At 40.9% G+C, this 21,010-nt stretch overlaps 1 protein-coding gene and 1 long non-coding RNA gene across 2 annotated transcripts in view; one reads left to right on the top strand and one right to left on the bottom strand.

Moving 5' to 3' along the window:
• Positions 1 to 8,502: 8,502 nt before the first annotated feature.
• LOC123981901 (endoplasmic reticulum metallopeptidase 1-like) overlaps positions 8,503 to 21,010 on the bottom strand; it is a 20,419-nt gene continuing 7,911 nt past the window's right edge. The window contains exons 5-14 of the mRNA XM_046067142.1: positions 19,291 to 19,437; positions 19,020 to 19,112; positions 17,862 to 18,289; positions 16,893 to 17,067; positions 14,736 to 14,923; positions 14,228 to 14,380; positions 13,516 to 13,718; positions 13,276 to 13,391; positions 12,446 to 12,609; positions 8,503 to 10,580 (exon numbers count right to left, since the gene is read on the bottom strand). Coding sequence (XP_045923098.1) covers positions 10,404 to 10,580; positions 12,446 to 12,609; positions 13,276 to 13,391; positions 13,516 to 13,718; positions 14,228 to 14,380; positions 14,736 to 14,923; positions 16,893 to 17,067; positions 17,862 to 18,289; positions 19,020 to 19,112; positions 19,291 to 19,437 — 1,844 coding nt within the window. The 3' untranslated portion in view covers positions 8,503 to 10,403. The remainder of the gene's footprint in view (positions 10,581 to 12,445; positions 12,610 to 13,275; positions 13,392 to 13,515; positions 13,719 to 14,227; positions 14,381 to 14,735; positions 14,924 to 16,892; positions 17,068 to 17,861; positions 18,290 to 19,019; positions 19,113 to 19,290; positions 19,438 to 21,010) is intronic.
• LOC123981902 lies at positions 13,533 to 15,013 on the top strand. The gene is made up of 3 exons (XR_006827849.1): positions 13,533 to 13,726; positions 13,839 to 14,000; positions 14,234 to 15,013. It is a non-coding gene; the product is annotated as an uncharacterized LOC123981902 (long non-coding RNA).

The raw sequence follows: 21,010 nt of genomic DNA, 5'->3' as shown, positions 1-21,010 counted from the left end.
AATGTTTGTGTCCAGGGTTGATTGCTCACCAGCCTAGTTGGAGGGGTGTGAAAAGTGCTTACTTCTCTGCAGGGTCTTCATGGCCTCCGTCAGAGCTGCACTAGCTTTGGTCCCGTTGAGAAGGGCTGTGTAGAAGTTGTGTGTGAACAGTTTGGAGGCAGCTATCAGTACAAGCCACAAAGAGACGCATACACACTGTACCCCTGCAGCCAAGAAGGCTCGGATCAGACCCACCACCCCGTCACCCCGCTGCTGGACTCCGGGTACAACCTGAGGGTGCCAAGGAGTCAGAGGTCAGATGGATCAGTCAAACCTAACTTATAACTTATATCTCAGAACCACCAATTTTTTAAGTTACAAAACGTAAATGCAAAATATGTACTCCATTAAAATATACAGGACACACACATACATTACCCTTCCATTGGTGCAATGAGTAAGTAATAAAGGGCTGGCAGTGGAGGTTTACTGATGTTACTTGGTTGGCAAAGAGAGGAAGCTCTGTCCTTCACCGATGATACTGTGGTGCTGTATAGACTCTTCATGCTCTGACAGCTTCTTTAAAATATAATCCCCACGCTTCCTCTGGTTGAAATCAATAAAATAACAAATAATAAAGAGTCTACAGCCATGTTAGCCTCTGTGAGGCTGTACTTCAGGCACAGTGGGGGCTTGTGCTAAATGCTCAAATCAACTTGCTCATTAGTACTTAACACTAAGTACAGGTGACACTGTTTTGTAGGTATTACATTACATTTATTCATTTAGCTGACGCTTTTATCCACCTTATAATGGCAGGAAATCACTGTTAACATGACCTCAGAATCATTACAGATAGGACAGTTCATGTACTATTTAGTAGTAAGTAGTGTTACCTTACTGATTTTCTTTCACAGCCCTTTCAAAAATGTTTGGCAGTCATGTTAGCTAGTTAAATCTTGCTTTGTTAATGCTTGTATGTTTCTGGAATATAAGGTGCTTTGGATAAAAGCGTCTACCAAATGAGTAAATGTACTACAATTGACAGTCTTGTCTCAATAAGTTAAAGAAACATTGATTGTTATAGATAGAAAGACAGTGAGTGTTTCTTCTATATGCATTCACGACAGCCACTACTAAAATTTCCCACGAACTATGCGCAACAAATGTTCTCACTCGCACACTGTGCGAGCACGGCAGCACTCAATGCTCGACTCGCTTCCTCTCCTCATTCTATGCAGAACACACGTGACAGATGGTGTTATAAGAGCAGCGTAACTCTGAAAAGCGAGTGCTTGATTGTCCGAGCGGCAGAAAGTGACGGTGAACGCAGCGGAGGAAAATATTCTGGCAGTAAGTGTACGGTGTCTGTTACATTGTGTTAGCTTCTCAAGACCAAGAAAAGTCTGTTTCCCACCTGCTGGAAAAGTGAAGCCGGTTAGCGCTAAGATAGCTAACATCCCCCCTCCCCTTCAGACTGCGCAGCTGAGCAGGAAAGCTTCTAAAGCAGCTATAACTGCTATGTAACTTAATATTAGCTCAATTTATAGAAAGTAACTGGAAGCTGTATTTTATTACTGCCTACTTGTCCAATGTTGAAAACATCAGGTACAAACTTAGACTAAACTGGCATAGCCTGCAGCTCTGTCCTGTACAGACTGATTAAATTATTTTTCAGTCTGAAAAAGTGGTTTTGTAAAAGAGGACGGTGACTGAGGAGATGAGGTTAGTAAGCTAATTAGTGATGCAAACTAGTCCTCAGAAGGGAGGTTTCTCATGTTGCCTATTTTGTTTTATATTAATGTCTACAGATGAATGGCAAAAGCTGTAAAATGAAGACACAAAAGGCAAACAAACATGAACAGTCGTATCTATAATGATTCTGGCTTAGGGGTGATGCCCAAAACATGCTGTGCATGTGTCACTGTGGAGCAACAGAACCAATCAAATGACTTTCTCCAGATCTAAAGGTTGTAGTTCCTCCAGTAGACTGATCTTTGGGGTGTTTATTTATTATCTGCTCTAGCTTTTCCAACTATTTGTTCAGAGATATGGTGAAAATAATGGCCCAATATGATGTGAAATTTCATATTTTTCATGTGCAGACATGAAATTTTCTTGGGAGTACCCCCGACCAACACCAAAACATTAATCTAAAGCTCACATTAAACTGGGAAAACACTGCAGTTTTAAGGTGCATCGCATGCTCACAAGAGCAATGTTGCTGAGACATGTTGTGTTGGTTTTATAGTCAGACAAAAAATTTGCTTCACCTCCGCTGCTACAACTCCATCCTAGGGGAAACACTGAAGTTTACTTGTTTTGTGAAGTGTAACAATTTTTTTTTTCGGTGGGGGGAGGGGCGCTGCTTGTCCTACCCCGCTGCTGAGAAAAATCCTAGAGAAAACACTGACTTGATTGAAGAAAATAACCTTATAGTGAACGCAGGGTGAGTAAACTTTTAGCTTTTGTCTGTCTGACTTGCTAACATTGTGTAAACTGAAGCTCTCAGTGTTGGCTGCTCTTGTAAAAACTCTACATGTTGTGGCGTGTGTGTCAGCAGAGTCTATTCATCCACTATACACGATAACACGTTATGCAGTTGAGTCAACCAACCAGCATATCTAGAAACGCTACAGACTCCTCCATATTTGTCAGTTCTTGGGCTCATTGCAGTTACTATCACTATCTTCTAAAGACTTATTTGTTTTCATGTAATTGTCCACCGGATCATTGTATTACCTCAGTTTTTCCCATACATAGGCTTTCCTTGGGCGGGACGCCCAGGTAGATTAATTCAGCATGCAGACCAAACGCGAATTTAATCCACGCAACGCTCTCCTCACGGGGGTTTTATCGCTGTTCACACACAACGCGAATAAACCCGGAATAAACACAACTCACCGTTACTACAGCTGTATGAACCTAAAGTAAACAATTTGCTGTGATTAAATGGATCAAACTGATGCCGAAAGAACTACAATATGATGCAGATTTGTTAAACACATGAATTCATGCTTTGTCAGGTCTGTCAGCAGGACAACAACTATCATCTAAAATGTTTGTTTTCTGAATGGAGTTCGGATCGATCAGGGCTATGCTATCTTGGTCCCGGTAAAGTACAACGATAGCTGGAATAAAGTTGCATACACATTTTCTGAACTCACCAGGTAGTTTAACCTCCTCGCTTTCTTTTCTCCCAGCAATGTCCAGTGTTTTTTTTTTTTTTTTCAAAAGCTGGAGCGCTGTTCCCTGCTCCTCCCTGGCCTTCTCTACACAACGCTCGGAAGCTGTCTGTGACGTACGGACAATCTCAACATTGATAGGCTATCGCACTCAGCATCATGTGAATTTCTCGCTTGAGTAGAAAATCAACTCACACAAATTAGTTCGCTTCATCTTTGCACCACCCGACAGGAAATCGCGGCTCTACGCGTCTTTGCATTGACTTTGTACTACCTTTGGTAGACTGTGTGAGCTTAGAACAATGATCAGGCCTTGCTCCCACGGGGTCTAGTGGTGATTTGCAGCGCAGGTGTTGTGCCGAATTCTGCAGCCGTGAATTGCATACACCTCTCGTCTTTTATGCTTTAAAAGAGGTGGATGCAAATTTCGGCAGGTAGCCTACAACATCTGTTTTGCCGAATTATGCATTCACTTAAGGTTCTTTTAGGACACTGCTGTTCACATTGTTTGAACGCGGTTAACGCCAGATGTTTCAAGAAATGGTACTTGTGTAATAATAACGATTCTTAACGTTCATAAAAATATATACCGATCATTTAACTATTGATGAACCCCACAAAGAATAGTATAGCGTTTAAAAGCAGAACTTTAATGTACTTTCATACAATTCTCGGCAGGCATGAAAAATTCGGCATAACACCTGTGACGGTCGACTAATTTTTGGCACATTTTTACAATACCGTGATAATTGTGATAATTTTGGTCACTATAATCGTGATATGAAATTTTCATCCCTAATCCACAACCAATAAGTGTGCTCATTAATTAAGGGTGCTCCGATCCGTCACCGATGATAATCGGCCGATAATGCCTTTAACTAGTTTGACCAGTGGTCACTAAAAAGGCCAATAAGAAAAGCCGTTCAGATGAGACAATACTCGCCAGACAAACTTTCAAGACAATCTGCTTCATGTTTACACCGGCACGCGCAAGGCCACTAGATGTGTGTTTCAGTTTTTAATATGGACAGAGATCAACTCTGATACGCAGCTAAAACACTGCTGTGGACGGAGAAGATCGTATTTGTTATAAAACTGTTTTTGTTTTTTGTTTTCCAACGTAGTAGTGTGGATGTAGCTCCAAATTACTCCTCTCTCCTCCTCATGTCAACCCTCCCATATTTTCCCATACTCACCTAGTATCCTCCTGTTTAAATGTTTCCCAGTAAATCTCCTGATTCTTTAACCTTTATAAAATAAAAACCTGCTGGCACTATTTAAAATGATTTAAAGCCTATAGCCTGTAAACCATATGAAATTATAATGAAAATAGTAACAGTATAAGATTGTACTTTTATTATTTAAATGACCCTTATTTTCAAATGTCATTGACAGTAAAGACTCCCCTCTGTAGCCCACTCTCCCTTAAACCCACAGAACCTGCCGGAGCTTTCCAGGACAAAAAGCGGCTACTTCAGAGTTTATCATCGACTCAAGATGCCTGTGCTCTCTCCTAAATATTTTGGCTACAGCTTTTTTTGTTGTTGTTGTTGCAGTTTTTATAGATGAAGTAAATTTATAACGATGCTGTTTGTACTTGTATTCCACAGGAAAGCTATATTTGTTTAAGCTATAAGATGTTCACAGGAACCGAGCAAAGGCTGCTATGGGCTGTGTTTGAAACGGGCTAAACTGCTGTCTCAGAAGGTGTTTAACAGGACAGCGAGGCATCGAGTGCTGTTCAAAATGGCTCGAACGATCCCTTCCGGTCTCCTGAGATGCCTTCAAGCTGCCCCAGTAATGGCCAGTTTTTAAGGCAGCATCAATGGTGACTTGATGCTGACTATTACCCATAAAGCAGCGTAGCTGCGGCCGCCGGAGCTTTCGAAAGTTGGTCAAGATTGTCATCAAGAAGATGATGACAAATTAAAAAAATTTTTTTAGTAGTTTTCTCGCTTTGATTTTTGAAAATCTAGCGTGAAATAAACACTGAACTATAATATGGCCCGTTACTGTAACAACCAAGTTTGTTCAGTATGATTTCTGAGGCGTCTGTTAGCCGTTTGGCTTTTCAATAGCTAGTTAGCTGATGCCAAGGCTAGGCTAGCGTCTCTTTTGACAGCTAGAAGAGACGCAAGACGGCGTGCTAACGTCACACATTGCCGTAAGTGCTGCCCTAGAAGGCTGTTTGAAACTAAACAGCTGCCATCACTTGAAAGTGATGCCTTCTGAGGCAGCTGTCTATTACGGTATCAAGGCAACTGACTTCTGTTCCATGGTTTAAATCTCTAAGACAGAGTGGAATTTGTTGCCCATGTTTCCTGGCAATAAAATTAACAGTTGTCATTTTGTGATACTTTATCATCTGTTAATTTTAATAAATTGATTTTAGGACTAATTAAATATACAGTATAATGCGATAGGATAAATAAAAGGCTTCAAATGGACCCAGTGATCTGTATCGGCAGATACTGCTTTCAGCAATCTGTGATTGGTGATTGGCCCAAAAAATACTGATTGGAGCACCTCTACATTACTGTATGTAGACTTATTTAGCAAGTTTAGCTTTTGAGTGTAGTGTATTCACGATCTTACTTTATTGGTATTCACAGATGTGGTAATGTTCCAAAATTATTTTTTTAGAAATTTTTACGTCTTACATTACAAGCATGTTTTAATCCCCAAGACATTATTTTTTTTATTTCAAAATGTACCTGCTTTGCGCCTGCCTCGACTTCTCCCTGCACTAACTCACACCTTTTACCTCTGGTCTCTCACTGCAAACACACCGGCTTTCCCCTGAGTTTCTCCATAAGCAGTAGGTTATGTTTTATAAACACACAGAACTTGTAATTTTTCTGGATATTTCCACCTGTGATCCTTTTTCACAGCAGCAGGTGCACCGCATGCCAGCTTGTTAATTACGTAGCCTATCAATGTTATCGTCCATCCCAGTGATTCATTGTTGACATCAGGATTTTTCCTGCATAGAGAAATTTTTGGCGCCAAAGGAAAATCACCAGTGTCAAAATGATCAGAAGTGAAGAAATGTTTCAAACATTCCCCATATGTGTTAATAGTCAGTAATCAAACAGCTTTTGAGCAAGCAGAAAATAAACTTAAATACGACGTCTTGACTTCCAGCAGTCACCTCTCCTCTCACCCACAACGCTTTTTTTTTTTTTTAAACACATGCAGCTACACAGGCAACTCATTGCCTTTACTGTACGCAAAGTCACCCCCCGAAGTCCCATTCTGAGCCAGGAAAACCCCTGAGCGAAATAGAAGTCTGCAGCCTTAAAATTTGGCACATTGTTCTAAATTCAGCTCGTGGCTGAGACAAACCAGCCGCTTCTCCTTCTACCAGGTAATGTTACCTGCAGGCATTGAATAACAGCGGGGAGGAGGAATAATACAGACAGAGTTTTTATTTTTTCTAAACATCACTCAGTATTATCGGGGCTCGACAAAAAACATTTGGTAAAAAAAATAATAAACTCAACATCCTGCAGTTGTTTTGCAGCTCTTGGCGCACACCGATGTCCAATCCAGAGTTGTAGTTATGTGACGAGAGGTTGTCAAATGTTATTTCTCTAATCTCCATCATGCAGCAATCTCTGGGTCGAAACCATGCAGACGGAACTTAAAGCAGAACTTTATTTTTTTACATCAGTAAACTAATAGACGATAATGCCCGGGTGGAGGAGTACAAGGACTCCCAGACCAAGCCTCCCAAGTCCCACCGTAATGCTCCTGCCTCCTCTCCTCGCTTCTACTCACCACCAACAAGGAGAGGCGCTCCAGCAGCGTGTCAGTACGTAGCCCCACCTCTGCCTCTGTGTGAGGACAACCTGAATCTACGTCTCGTTCTTTGATTGGTCTGTTTCAAAACTACAATGGAAAATTTGATAATGTGTCTGTGTCCAGGAAGCAGCTTTGTGTCTTCAACAAGAAGGAACCTCCAGGTTTGAAAAGTGAAGCCTCAAACCTGCATTCTCTCTAAAACTGGATCGGAAAATGTGGTTACTTCTCAGCTGATTTATTACCTCAGTAAACACTTTCCTAATGACTATATGTTCTCAGTCGCTAGTCTTCTTCAACATTATTCATCATTCTCAGCATTAGGGCGGCAACTAATGACTACTTTCGTATTCGACTATTGGGTTAATAATTTATTCAATTAGTTGACCAGTCACAATTATTTTTGTCACCCCCTAACTCTAATTGAACCATTTAACTAATTAAATATCTTTCAAGTGAATCACTGATCTCCAACACACAGCCTAACTAGTTAACGTTACCATTAAGTGAACGAGGTTTACTATTCAGAATGAATACCAGTATAAACGCTAGGGGGATACCAGGCATGACAAGACAGCGTAGGCTCCTCCAATAATTCACTGATTATATGCAAACTTTAAAACTTAACTGTTTAACAGATTTTTGCTCTGGAACTATATAAAATAAGAGCAAGTCTATTTAGAACAATTAAGCAACAGTCCCCTTTCATACTACTTCAAAAATGCTTAGGTTTTAGGTAGAGGAATGTGGCGGTCAGCGCTGATATTGTGGCGGCCCGCCACAAATAAATTATCGTAGAAGAAACACTGCCTGTCCTCTGTTGCTGCTGCAGTGGTCTGACTAACTGTGACCAGGGCACTCTGTGGGCGGGACTGGCCGACCTGTCTAACCGCGGCGGCTTGTGGAACTTCTCAACCCCGAAAACGTTTTGAGCACATTTTCGATTCGCCATCAAATTTGGCCAATATTCAAATTCTACACGGTTGATTTGTCGCCTCAAAGCCACTCAAAAGTGTATTTAGTGATTAAATAGCATACAAAACTTGTAAAAACAAAAGCCGTTCTGCTGCTGGCCTCTCTCCGTTACTTTAGGCTTCTCGCGTGAATGCTTCTTCTTCGTGAGTAGTCTTACAGTCAAGCAGTCATGGCAGATGGTGGAAGCAATACTGCCCCCAGCACTTCCTGTAGTGCACAGGGTACCTGCAGGGTCTTAAAAGTATTAAAGTATTACATTTCGTTTACCAAGGTCTTAAATTTGTTCTTGTCCGTCCGTAGGATTAAATAAATGCGTTAACTTTGACGACCGCTAATGAAACGGCGGAGCTGAAAGACCCGCCTGCAGGTTCCTGGTCAGTGAATGTTACAACAGCAGCGGAGAGACAGCTGTGCATGAGACGTGGACAGTGTCTGGATGTTACGCCGCCGTTGTAGGGTAACGTTATGTGAATGGAAACATCCAACATGCTAACGCACATTAAACGTACATCACCCAGATGTGCCGATCCCTGTGACGAGGAAAAAACAAACCGAGCCCAACTCCTTATCTCTGCTGCTTTCAAGCCAATACTATATATATTTCAAACAGCCTTAAGATGCACAAACCAAACAGGATGAATAATCACATTAAATTACAGTAACTTATCTAGCCAAGGTGTAACTAATTGTAACAACACATACCGAAAAATTTGTTAGTATTTTTGATTTCACCCCTTAAGAGTTCTTAGTGCACAAATATTGGATTCATTTCATAGGTGTAATTTACGCTGGGGATACTGGGGACAGGTCTCCATCACTTTTTTTGAAGCACTTGTTAAATAATAATTAATTTGAGATATAAATAGGTAGCCTGTTTATATTCCATGTTACTCTACCTCTAATACTCATTGAAATGGCCCCGCAGTGCTCAAGAATGTTTTTTCCTCCCGTGGTGGTGTAACGTTAGTTCTTTCTGTCGCTAGTCCATATCGGTCCAAATATAATTCGCTGTACGACTACAAAGACCAACAGGCAGCTTTCGTGTTATTGCAGCAAGTCTCTTTCAGATTGTACCACAGATATAAAATGGATTTATTCTTCAGCTACGGGGAAGTGCAACCTTATCGGTTCTTGGATGGAAAAACAGATCTTAGGGCTTAAAACCAGTCTCTAGCAACGTATTTGAAGCCTACTGTCGCTGCTTAATGAATGCGCCGCTATTAAAATTTCACACGACCATTGATTTTCAGTAAACTACGGTAACACTCAAAGGATGAAAGAATGTGAGAGCGTCAGAAAGTGACGGTAGAAGTTAGCAGAGGATAAGATTAGCATCAAGATGTCAGGTTACAGCTCTGTCCTCTACTGTACATCTTGATAGTTAAATTAAAGAAAAGCAGCAAATCCTCACGTTTGAGGAACTGGAACCATCAGATTTCTGGGATTGTTGCTTGATAAATGACTAAAACAATTAACCACATTTTAAAATAGTTGCAGGTTATTTTCTTTCGATTGACTAATTGATCAATGAATCACTGTCACTACTTTCTTTCATCCCAAGAAGATATTCATTGGTGCTGCTGGAGCAAGAGCAGAAGTGAAGTTTGAAAACATGTACAAATACTATTACAGTTTACAGCAAATGTTAATAATGAACTTCCAGACGAGACAGAACAAGCTGTCCCTGTGAGTTCTGGTCTCATCAAGCCCAAATCACATCAGAGGGAAAACTCAGACCTAAGAAAATATGCCCTCTGTGCAAAATCTTCATGAAGGCTACTCCTTTAAAGAGGACATGTTGACATTGTGATTTTAGCCATCTGTTTAATTTAACAGGCACAGTTTTCTGCATCTGCATGCCAGCGTCTCTGACAATTCAAGAAGATTTTTGCCATTCTTAAATGAAACACAGGGGAACGACCTGCGGCTTAATCAGTGGTGTTAGTGAGGAATGATAACAAGAAATTTCCTAGTTAACTGATGAGCTAATACAAAAACCATTTTCTCTTAGTATGAGCAAGTGTGTGTGTTGGTGAAAAGCGACTTTGAAGATGTCAACGTTTCCAGTTAAAGTCGGCGGTGGGATCAAACAAAAACGGGTCTTTCCCCTTCCCAAACAGATCCATCAGTATGTTACTACACCTACAGTGCAGAATGCGGGTGTGTGAGGCCGCCAGAGACACACCGACTCTGAGAATGGCCTGAGTGGTTTGCTGATGAAGAGGGAGCAGGGGAGGTAGCCACACGCTGAGGCCTACCTCTGGCAGGCTACTAAGCCTACTGACACAGTGATGGGGGTTCTCTCAGGCAGGCTGGGAGGGTGTGTGTGTGTGTGTGTGTTTGTGTCAGAGTGAAAAGGCAGCAGGGCTGGTCCTCAGTATTGTTGTTTTAAATCATCTGTCTGTCTCCGGGCCCCTGCAGTCCTCAGCTCTTCTCAGCGTCAGCCTCTGATGTGTGGCGCCCTCAGTATCGGTACATGTCGTAGGTACTGACCCAAGACGAAGGAAAAGCCCATGCGGGGAACCTACGGAGGATTTCCTCCAGTTGAGCAGTCCTCTGGTCTTGCCCAAAGAAATAGTGGGAGGAGATGGCAACAGAGATCATCCCCTCGGGGCCTGATGGGTCCGGGTCCCTGGGAGGCTGGCAGAGGGAGAGAAAGAAAGAATGTCAGACAGACAGTTGACATGTGAGAAGACCAGAACCAGAGAAGCAGTTTATCCAGACCCTAAAAAAAAATAAAAATCACCAGCTTCATTAGGCTGCATGTGTTTTAGCTCATGCAATGAAAGGTTTAAAAAGGTCATGGAGTTTATTTAAACCTATGCAATTCAAAAATGTTAGTCTCCTAAATTGGAGTTCAAAGGTTATCACATGACAGCAACACAGACCAACTGTGTCCTGACAGGAAGCTAAACTCCTGCAGACATCACTGAGGGATGTTTGGCAGAAATCTAGAAATGAGCAAAAATAATGACTCTGCATCGGTCTGGATACTAAGATGGATTGCAGGCTGTCAAAGATGCAGCAGTACCTGATATATATAATAATGTGGGCAAGAACAACAATCTTAAAGGAGAAGTTTGACATGTTGGCAAATACACGTTTGGTTTGGAGTTAGACGAGAAGATGAAGAAGATACCTCACTCTTGTCTGTATGCTAAATATGAAGTTGGAGACAGTAAGCTTAACTTAGCATAAAGACTGGAAAAGTGGGTAAACAGCAAGCCTGGCTCTGTCTGAAGGTAAACAAATCCACCTACCAGCATCTCTAAAGCTCACTCATTTACACATTAGTGAATAATTGTGTTTCACAAAATGTCAAACTATTCATTTAAAAATAAAGCTTACTTTGCTGAGTGATACTTTACTTTAACACTGATAAGGGTTTTGTCAACTTTCAAAATTGGGTGACATTGACAAACACTGATGCCTTTACAGTAGGGCTGGGCAATAAAACTATAATTTTCCTCTAACAACATAAATGCTCAAATGTTTGATTTAATTCATTTGAATAACAAACAAACACATTTTTCTATGAAGGTATTTATTTTGTTAAGGAAACAGGATTAAAAAAAATTTACTTGTTGAAAAAAGTGGGGTATGGCTACTAGATACCTTTATGGTATCGACCAAAGCAGCCCATGCGGGATTTTAACAGCCCCTCCGCCTTTGGCTGCAGTCTCAGGCATGTTCCTCACTGTTGCAAGTTCATCACCACAAGCTTGGCTTTCCATTGGTTTCATCTACTGGTATCATTTAACACTTCTCTGTACATTTTTATTTGCTATTCCAGGGCTCAACTTTAAACTTTTTTGCAACTGGCCCCACCGGGCCAGTGGGTTTGAAACTTACTGGCCCGAAGACAATTTTTACTGTCCCTTCTTCCAAAAGTGTTTAATCGTTTATTAAATACGTCCTGGATATTAAAAAAAAACTTAATAAAAATGTAATCACAGTTAAAATAAAAAGGTTAAAACAATTTACTTTTAAAACAAAACATACTAACAGACTCAAACATGACGTGCTCTCCTGCTGACAGCCATTTATGAAAAATGTACACAGAGCAGCGGACACGAGTTGCCTCTATCCTGATGAACAGGTTGCCATGGTAGCGACCTGTCAATCACAAGGTAGTCCCGTCCAAAAGCATAGGCTGCATTATCGTCTATTTTCCCCTCAATAGGACCATAATATACTAAATGAACATCATGCTTAGTTGAAGACTTGAAACCAGCTACTGAGACTATAAACTCATTTAAAAGTGTTTACTGAGGTAATAAATCAGCTGAGAAGTAGCAACATTTTACCATTATTTCTAATGGAACTCATCCCCTGCTGGCCGTTAGAGAGAATGCAGCTTTAAGTTACGTCTGCATGTTTTTTTGGCCATATTAACCAGCCCTACTTGACAAATGTCCTCCCCTCTCCGAAAACGTAAAGCAATTTGAATAATTCACATGCAACAGAACAGATATATGAAATGTCCCTTCAGCTGCAAGTACTACCTGTATTTCAAACCAGAAGGTCCATGTGGGGGCGTCGAGGCCGTGGGTATAGAAGACACAGTATTCTCTGCTCGTGTAGAACTGAGGCGTCCCGTCACCGAAGGACCAGGTAGAGAGGTTGGCTCCTTGATGAGGCATCAGATGCAGAGACATGTGACTGGGGCCTGCACGGGACAGGACAAGACAGAAGTCCACAAGTTAACATGCAGGTATGTGCACACAAATGCATCCAGATCGGCCAGTTGGAAAATGACATTCACATTGACAGTTTTGAACTCTTAAGTCCCTAAAACATACTTTTATAGGAGAGCTTTTCCTGATTATATTTTGTTCTATTTATATTATTTAAATATATTTTATATTTACTTTTAACATGTATTTTAGTCTCTTAGTATCTTGCTTTTATTGTGAGCATGATAAAATATCATAAGCACTTTGTAACTTGTTTTTTGAAAGTGCTCTATAAATAAAGATGAAGAATAATAATAATTATTATTAGATCGTCTGACATGACTGAAAGCTTCAGAACAGCTACTAAATGGACCACAAGGTCATGTTATTTTGTCAACTAATGTTTCCAAGATCAAGAATGAACCTTCTGTCAATAATTTAATGTTGGCATTTTAATGGCAGACTCTTGTTCTTAAACAGTCTCTACGGTCATATTCTCAGTGCTGGAAATTTTCAGTATGCTGGCTGAGAATATGCTGCTGTCATCAGCCATTACCTCTTCTGAACTGGTCATATGACTCAAGTCCAAGTGAAGTCACATGACAGCTTGCTTGCAACTCATACAAAGATAACCTATGGAAACATAAAGTGCTCCTGACCTTTCACGCTGAAGGTCATCTTGATGGTCCCCCAGCTGGTGTCTTCTTTGGACTGCAGGCTGAACTCCACTGGAGAGCTGGGAGACACTTCTGGAGCAGGAAGGTACCAGTTTTTCCTGCAAATGCAACAAAATACTTGAGGCGAGGAAGAACACAAAGTAAAAAAAAATAAATGTCTATAAGCTAATGAAACAAAGAGCATTGAGACTATGCTGTCAGCTGCAGGGCTGTGTCACTGACTTGCTGAGGAACTTCACTGGCAGGAACCAGGGGTAACCACAAAAGGGTCGGTCCTGATGGCAGTGGGTGCGAGCGCTGTCGTTGATCTCAGGGATGTGTGGGGTGATGTGCTGTATACCTGTGTAGTCAAAACTGTTGATCCACAGACCTGAGTCCCGGATTTCCACTTGGCCCTGGAGATTGTAGAAGGTCCGCGTTGTATGCTGCAGGGGTGTGGATAAAACATTTTTAAAAATTAAGTTACTTGCTTCTTTTAAGCGTGTTTTACTTCAACCTGCCTTGTTTTACAGCTGTTTAATGGAGTGCTTTTCTACTCTTGCCAGAATTACTTAATGGAGCTTAACATGAGCAGGTGGAGGGGTCGAATCAGAGCGAGTTTTCTAGATCAGGAAAACAGGTGTGGAGAGTGCAGGCTGGAGCTACACTGCAGGATGTTCCTTTGTCAACCATGAAAGAGTCCTCCATTTAAGAAAGGATAGTTTCATGTAGGTATAAACAGTTTTACAAAACTGGTCAAATATCTTCAAAATCCAAAGTGGAAAACACAGAAATGTACAGAATGTTTAGTTTTTAAATGGATGAACTTCAGTAAAGAGAAAAATGTGAATATGAGTGATTTCTGTCATTTTTCTAGAGAGAAATGGAACAAATGCATGTGTTTAGAGTAAATATTTAGGCTTCTGTGTGTGTGTGTGTGTGTGTGTTTTTGAACCTGCAGGAAGACTCGTTTGGGCCGCGGGCTGTCTGGACTTCCTGAATAAGGAAAGAGGAGCCCACTGGACACCAACATGAACGTGACAATGAAGACTGAGCCCAGACCAGCCAGGATCCACTTAGTGCTCCGTGCCAAGTAGATGAAATGCAGCTGAGACAGACAGAAAAATATGTTACTGGCGTGGAGGAACAATCGACACTGCAGTTGCACATTTTTGGTGAAATGGTAGATTATCTAAAAAAAACTAATCTACCATCTGCAAGATTTACATTACTTTACATTACTCAGTCAGCTTTAAACAGCTGTTGGTTTTCTTATCTGAAGTCAAGTAACTAATGTTAGTAAATGCTCAAACAAAACACTGCTGCCATCAACTTGACCAAATTGTTTGATCATGTGTACTCTGTCCTGCATACACTCCCCAATTCACAACCAATGTGATTTTAAGGTAATTCTGCTGACAACAAAAATCCAGATTTGTTGTTCTTAATGTGGCCATACTCACAAAAAAGGAGGAGAGGAAGATGGTTGCCAGGGTGACCAGGAATGCCATCACCAGCTCAGGCCATTCTATGTTGCCGCGACCCATGATGGGTGTGAAAATCTCAAACACCACCCAGATGAGGAACATGAAGTGGACATACGGCAACGCCAGGCCAAACAGATAGAGCACAGTGTACTTCAAGGACACTCCTGTAGAAAAACAGAGATCAACGTGAACACGGCAAGGATCAGATCATTTATTTAATTATACAACACAAGACTGTACAATGAAATGAAAGTTTCGATTCTCTTCATGTGACACACAGAGCACAACAGATAGTTAACTATATTTTAGAATAAAATAAAGTATAAAAGAATATAGGCCTACACAGTTAATTATATACATACACTTTTACAACGATTCTACAGTGCATCTTTTGAAAATGCGTCTGGGGGAATGAAAACAATGAAGCTCAACCTATAAAGCGTGCTGACATTATTGGCCGATATAAGCTAATTGCACATAAATTGATACCAATTTATCAATTAAAGAAATGAGGAGAAGGAAGACAGATACTTCAATTATGTGAGTGTTATCTGTTATCTGAGTGTCCAAACAGTTTCAGGGGAGGCTCAGCGGTTTTGGGGGAACAGTCTGTGTGAATTGTAGCCTCAGTTTCCTGTTCTCAGCTGACAGGAGAGGCACCTCTTCTGCTGCTGTAGCCAATCTGCTTCAAGGTTTGACGTGTTTGGCGTTCAGAGATGGTATTCTGCATACCTTGGTGGTGCAAGTGGTTATTTGAGTTACTGTTGCCTTTCTGTCATCTCGAACCAGTCTGCGTATTCTTCTAACCTCTTGCATCAACAAGGCATTTTCATCCACACAACTGCAGCTCACTGTATATTTTCTCTTTTTCAAACCATTCTCTGTAAACCCCAGAGATGGTTGTGAGTGAAAATCCAAGTAGATCGGCAGTTTATTAAATACTCAGACCAGCCCGTCTGGCACCAACAACCATGCCACGTTCAAAGTCACTTAAATCTTCTTTCTTCCCCATTCTGATGCTCGGTTTGAACTTCACCAAGTTGTCTTGACCAGGTCTACATGCCTAAATACATGTTGCTGCCATGTGATTGGCTGATTAGCTATTTGTGTTAAACAGCAACAAAAATGGTGAAGATAATATGGTTTTCATGTAATATATTCATATGATCATATTTCATCTTCACTTAAAAAGTTTGATATTAGGGAAACAGTGTTCACTTTGACTGCACCGAGCATCATCAAAACACAGAGTACGCCTCCTTTCATCTTGGTGGGGTCTTGTGCTCTGTCAGCTCAGACCACGGTCCACCCACCGAGTGCTTGATCCAGGATGTTAAAAAAACAGGTCTGTGTAAAGATATGCACAGTTTCTGATTTCCCTTTGTTTGGCAAGCCTGAATCCCATTTCATCCAGACTGGACGCCAGGAGTAGCCTTAAATCCAAGTTGCCAACTCAGCTTATATCCCAGCTATTTTCCTCTCCTCCTCCGCTGTGGTGCCTCGTCCAGTTGATCTGACTGGGTGGATCATCTCAAAGGCTGCTGCTCTTTAATCCAAACCCTGGATTCCTTTTCTAATTCCTGTATTTCTGTTATGGGTAATACGTGTTTCAGCAATAAAGCTGAAAAATAAAAATGTAGCGGAGTTTGAAGGCTCTACAGCATCTGCATGAAGCGATTCAGTATACTTGAAACTAACTAGTTTGTGTCACTTGCCATCCAACTATCTAACTATGTCTACACACAAGGCAGGCGGAAAGCCTATTACCGTAGCCTCCTCCTGACTGCATCCCACTGCCTCCCTGATCTCTCTTCAAGAACTATGTGGCTTTTATACATCTTTGTAGTCTCAGCACATAGAATCGTACAAATGGGAATAGTGGTGTGTACTCTCAGACAGTTAAGTAAGTTACTCATTTAGTGGTGTGATTAATTGAAAAAAGTGAAGTGAATTTGAGAAAAGTAAAAACATTTCTTCACACCTGGCCAATAATTGCGTAAAGCTCCCGTGATTTTGCAGTTGGAAAGGGGATTTCAGAAACTGTTAGACAAAAGTGTCCCAATTTGTAGTATGTTTAATTTGCCTATAAAAAAATTCACTGTAAATTAGGTGGAGTTGGCGCTGACTCTTTACCTCTATGTTTAAATTCTTTAGCCAGCAGCAGTCTGGTAGCCAGGGGGAAGGCCACCATCAGCATGGGCACGTAGGCTGAACAGAGGCCCTGCAGGGTCAGCCACACCAGGCTGAAGCACCACAGCAACAAGCTAACATCAAAGTAGAGATCACCCAACTCCACTGAACAGACACCCTGCATAAAAACACACACACACAAGGAATATGAGTAGATTAGAGACATCGATCGTTGATTTTTGTATGTTGCTTTGATAGATGGAACCAGCTGATGGGTAGTCACATTGATGTGATGCAACATTTGTCATCTTTATTAGTATCTGTTACTCTCAATATTCTATTTTGTTGATAGATCCATGTTTATTTGTGTTTACTTTGGATTTCAGTACAGAGAATGTATCTAAAATATAAGTTAAAATAAAAGTATAACATTTTTGTTTTAATTTTAATGTTACAAAATAATAAATATATTTACCCAAATGTCTCATGACAAACTTTAGGAAGTGAGAAAGGTAGAGCATCTGCTACTTCTTCCACGTTAACCAAATATCATGGACTTACTAACAGAGCTGTTTTCATCCTTTCTGTTTAAGACATCACAAATATCTATATATTTCTATGGAAGTCCATTTCTGCCACTGTGATGAAAAAAAAGGATCCTGTAAGTCATTATAATTAGAAACTATCTCAAAATAACAACTTAGTTTCTCAAAATAATTAAGTATCTCAAAATACTGAATATGTATCTCAACATGATGACTTAGCATCTCAGAATAATGACTTATAGTATCTCAAATTAATGAGATGGGTTTTTTTAAATATAATTTTGACTTATTACCTCTTATTATCTTGAAAAAGAGGTTAAAATAGACACAACTATAAAACCTAGTTGTAAAACCACAATGTAGATTCATGATATCTGAAATACCCCTCCCTCCCTTTCACTTAAAGAATTCCTATTTTATAACTTACCCCATAGTAAATGTTCTTAGTCAGCGTGTGAATGAGGAGCATCATGCCTGTGGCAGCAGCCCCATACAGACAGATGGAGGCGTAGAAGTGGTTGTACCAAAACATGGAGCGGCCCAGCAGAGAGACTAGCAGAGCTACAAGCAGTACTGAGATCAGGGTGACGATCCAGCTCAGGACTGTTACACGTGTGGCACAGGCCAGATCTCGAACATAGTGACCACCACAAGGCAGTGAGGCTTTCTTTGCCAGATAAATGAAGGTGGCTGTGGCTACCAAGTAGTTGAGGATGGTGCCAACACGGGCTGGGTAAGCCACCACAATTGCTCCTAATAGGTCAAAAAATACCATGTTGCCATGACGGTACTCTGAGGAATCAGCCAACTTCTCTGAGTTTGCCAGGTACCTCAGGACTGCCAAGATGTTGTCGCCTGAAAACAGGAAGTGAGTTTTGAGGTGAAAAGGTTCAATGCTGGAATGTAACATAATAAAGCTTGGTTGCATTTAGCTGCCTAATTTGATTTCTGCAGTGTAGGGCGGTACGTCAGCTGGACAGCCAGAGGGTACAAGGAGGACATGATCTTAACCTAAAGCCAGGACTGGACAGGAGACCATTTGAATTCATGGAAATGGGCAATGGACAATAGGCACTGAATACTGAGTTTACTCCGGTTTTTGGTTTTCCACTATTTCTTATTCTACCCCCACAATCAGAGGAACGAAACTGTTAATGTGACAACAAAGGATCTTCCTTTTTTAGAGCTGACACATCATATGCAGTAGTTTGTTGATTGAAAAAAAATGTTTTAACACCTCCTGTATCCATTTTAGATTAAAAGCCTTCTAGCGTTTGTTAACAAGGCTTTTATTGTACTGTATTTATCAAAAGCAAACTTGGTGTAGAAAGCTAGGCAGTAGCACTGCCGCAGCAGCAACACAGTGGACACCACCACATGTGTGCAACCTGCAGCAGTTCAGCAAGCGAGCCGTCACGTACAGGTAGTGGTAGGGAGTGTGGGCCGAGCATGAGTGACAGAGAAACCCCCCCCCAACTAGCTAACATGCGCTTAATCTATTTGCATGAGTGTTGAATAAATGCATAGGATAACACCTATTTAAGTTTAGTAGGTATAAGAAGATCATGTGAGGCTTTTTGCGTACCGGCTCTCTGTATTGAGTCTGTCGGGATCCTGTCTGCAGTGTCGTGCTTGGTATGGTAGATGAAACCATTTTCAACGAAAGCCAAATCAATGCCTGTAAAAAAAAATAAACAAATAGAATTAGATAAAAACAGAGAAAAGTAAGGGAGAAAAAGACCAAACCATCTTTGCTTTGTCAGCCACTGGATTATTATTTTTGACTTTGATACAGAAAGGCTCCATACTTTCATGACTCATTTCTATACTGTACTCTGAAGATTGTTCAGCATTACCTGGGATGTTACCAAAGTCCCTGTAGATGCGGAAGTCAGTGTCCGAGGGGATGATACCACTTTGGAAGACCTCCTGGCCGACCACAGAGGCAAAGGGGTGTTTGGCTGCGTTAACGTACGCCTGGACCAGCCACGGGTTCTCTGGACCTTTAAGGGAACAATAAGAAAAGGTTTCTAGGATATTTTATAAATTGGACTGTTCTTTCTTTCCTAGGTTTTGACCCACAGAATAATCATTTTGTAGAAGAAGATATATCACCTCAGTTCTAATAACCCTGACCTTGATGTCTTTATCTCTAGCTGTCTATGGCTTTGGTATGTAGGCATTTAAGCTTGTTTAATTTATTACACATACCAGTGGTATAAAGAAAGTGCATCAGTTAATGTTTAACATATGAATGCAAAGTTACAGGTACCGCAGGAACCATAATCAGGCAGTTAGTCATCCATATAGATACCGAATAATGGCAGCCTGCCAGAAGGTAAATGGCTGGAACAAAGACATATGCTGTAGGTATACAGGTGCTGGTCATAATTAGAATATCATCAAAAAGTTGATTTATTTCAGTAATTCCATTCAAAAAGTGAAACTTGGATATTATATTCATTCATTACACACAGACTGACATATTTCAAATGTTTATTTCATTTAATTGTGATGATTAAAACTGACAACTAATGAAAATCCCAAATTCAGTATCTCCGAAAATTAGAATATTACTTAAGACCAATACAAAAAAAGGATTTTTAGAAATGTTGGCCAACTGAAAAGTATGAACATGAAAAGTATGAGCATGTACAGCACTCAATACTGGTCAGCAGCAGGAAGCATGAAGTGCTCTAAAACTTCCTGGAAGACGGCTGCGTTGACCTTGGACCTCAGAAAACACAGTGGACCAACACCAGCAGATGACATGGCACCCCAAACCATTAATGACTGTGGAAACTTTACACTGGACTTCAAGCAACGTGGATTCTGTGCCTCTCCTCTCTTCCTCCAGACTCTGGGACCTTGATTTCCAAAGGAAATGCAAAATTTACTTTCATCAGAGAACATAACTTTGGACCACTCAGCAGCAGTCCTGTCCTTTTTGTCTTTAGCCCAGGCGAGACGCTTCTGACGCTGTGTCTTGTTCAAGAGTGGCTTGACACAAGGAATGTGACAGCTGAAACCCATGTCTTGCATACATGTGTGTGTGGTGGTTCTTGAAGCACTGACTCCAGCTGCAGTCCACTCTTTGTGAATCTCCCCCACATTTTTGAATGGGTTTTGTTTCACAATCCTCTCCAGGGTGCGGTTATCCCTATTGCTTGTACACTTTTTTCTACCACATCTTTTCCTTCCCTTCGCCTCTCTATTAATGTGCTTGGACACGGAGCTCTGTGAACAGCCAGCCTCTTTAGCAATGACATTTTGTGTCTTGCCCTCCTTGTGCAAGGTGTCAATGGTCGTCTTTTGGACAGCTGTCAAGTCAGCAGTCTTCCCCATGATTGTGTAGCCTACAGAACTAGACTGAGAGACCAATTAAAGGCCTTTGCAGGTGTTTTGAGATAATTAGCTGATTAGAGTGTGGCACCAGGTGTCTTCATTATTGAACCTTTTCACAATATTCTAATTTTCTGAGATACTGATTTTGGGGTTTTCATTAGTTGTAAGTTATAATCATCAAAATTAAAAGGAATGAACACTTGAAATATATCAGTCTGTGTGGAATGAATG

Source organism: Micropterus dolomieu, linkage group LG13, assembly GCF_021292245.1.
Source record: "Micropterus dolomieu isolate WLL.071019.BEF.003 ecotype Adirondacks linkage group LG13, ASM2129224v1, whole genome shotgun sequence".
Taxonomy (NCBI): domain Eukaryota; kingdom Metazoa; phylum Chordata; class Actinopteri; order Centrarchiformes; family Centrarchidae; genus Micropterus; species Micropterus dolomieu.
The sequence above is the reverse complement of the archived record's forward strand: the minus strand, read 5'-3'. Positions and strand labels throughout refer to the sequence as shown.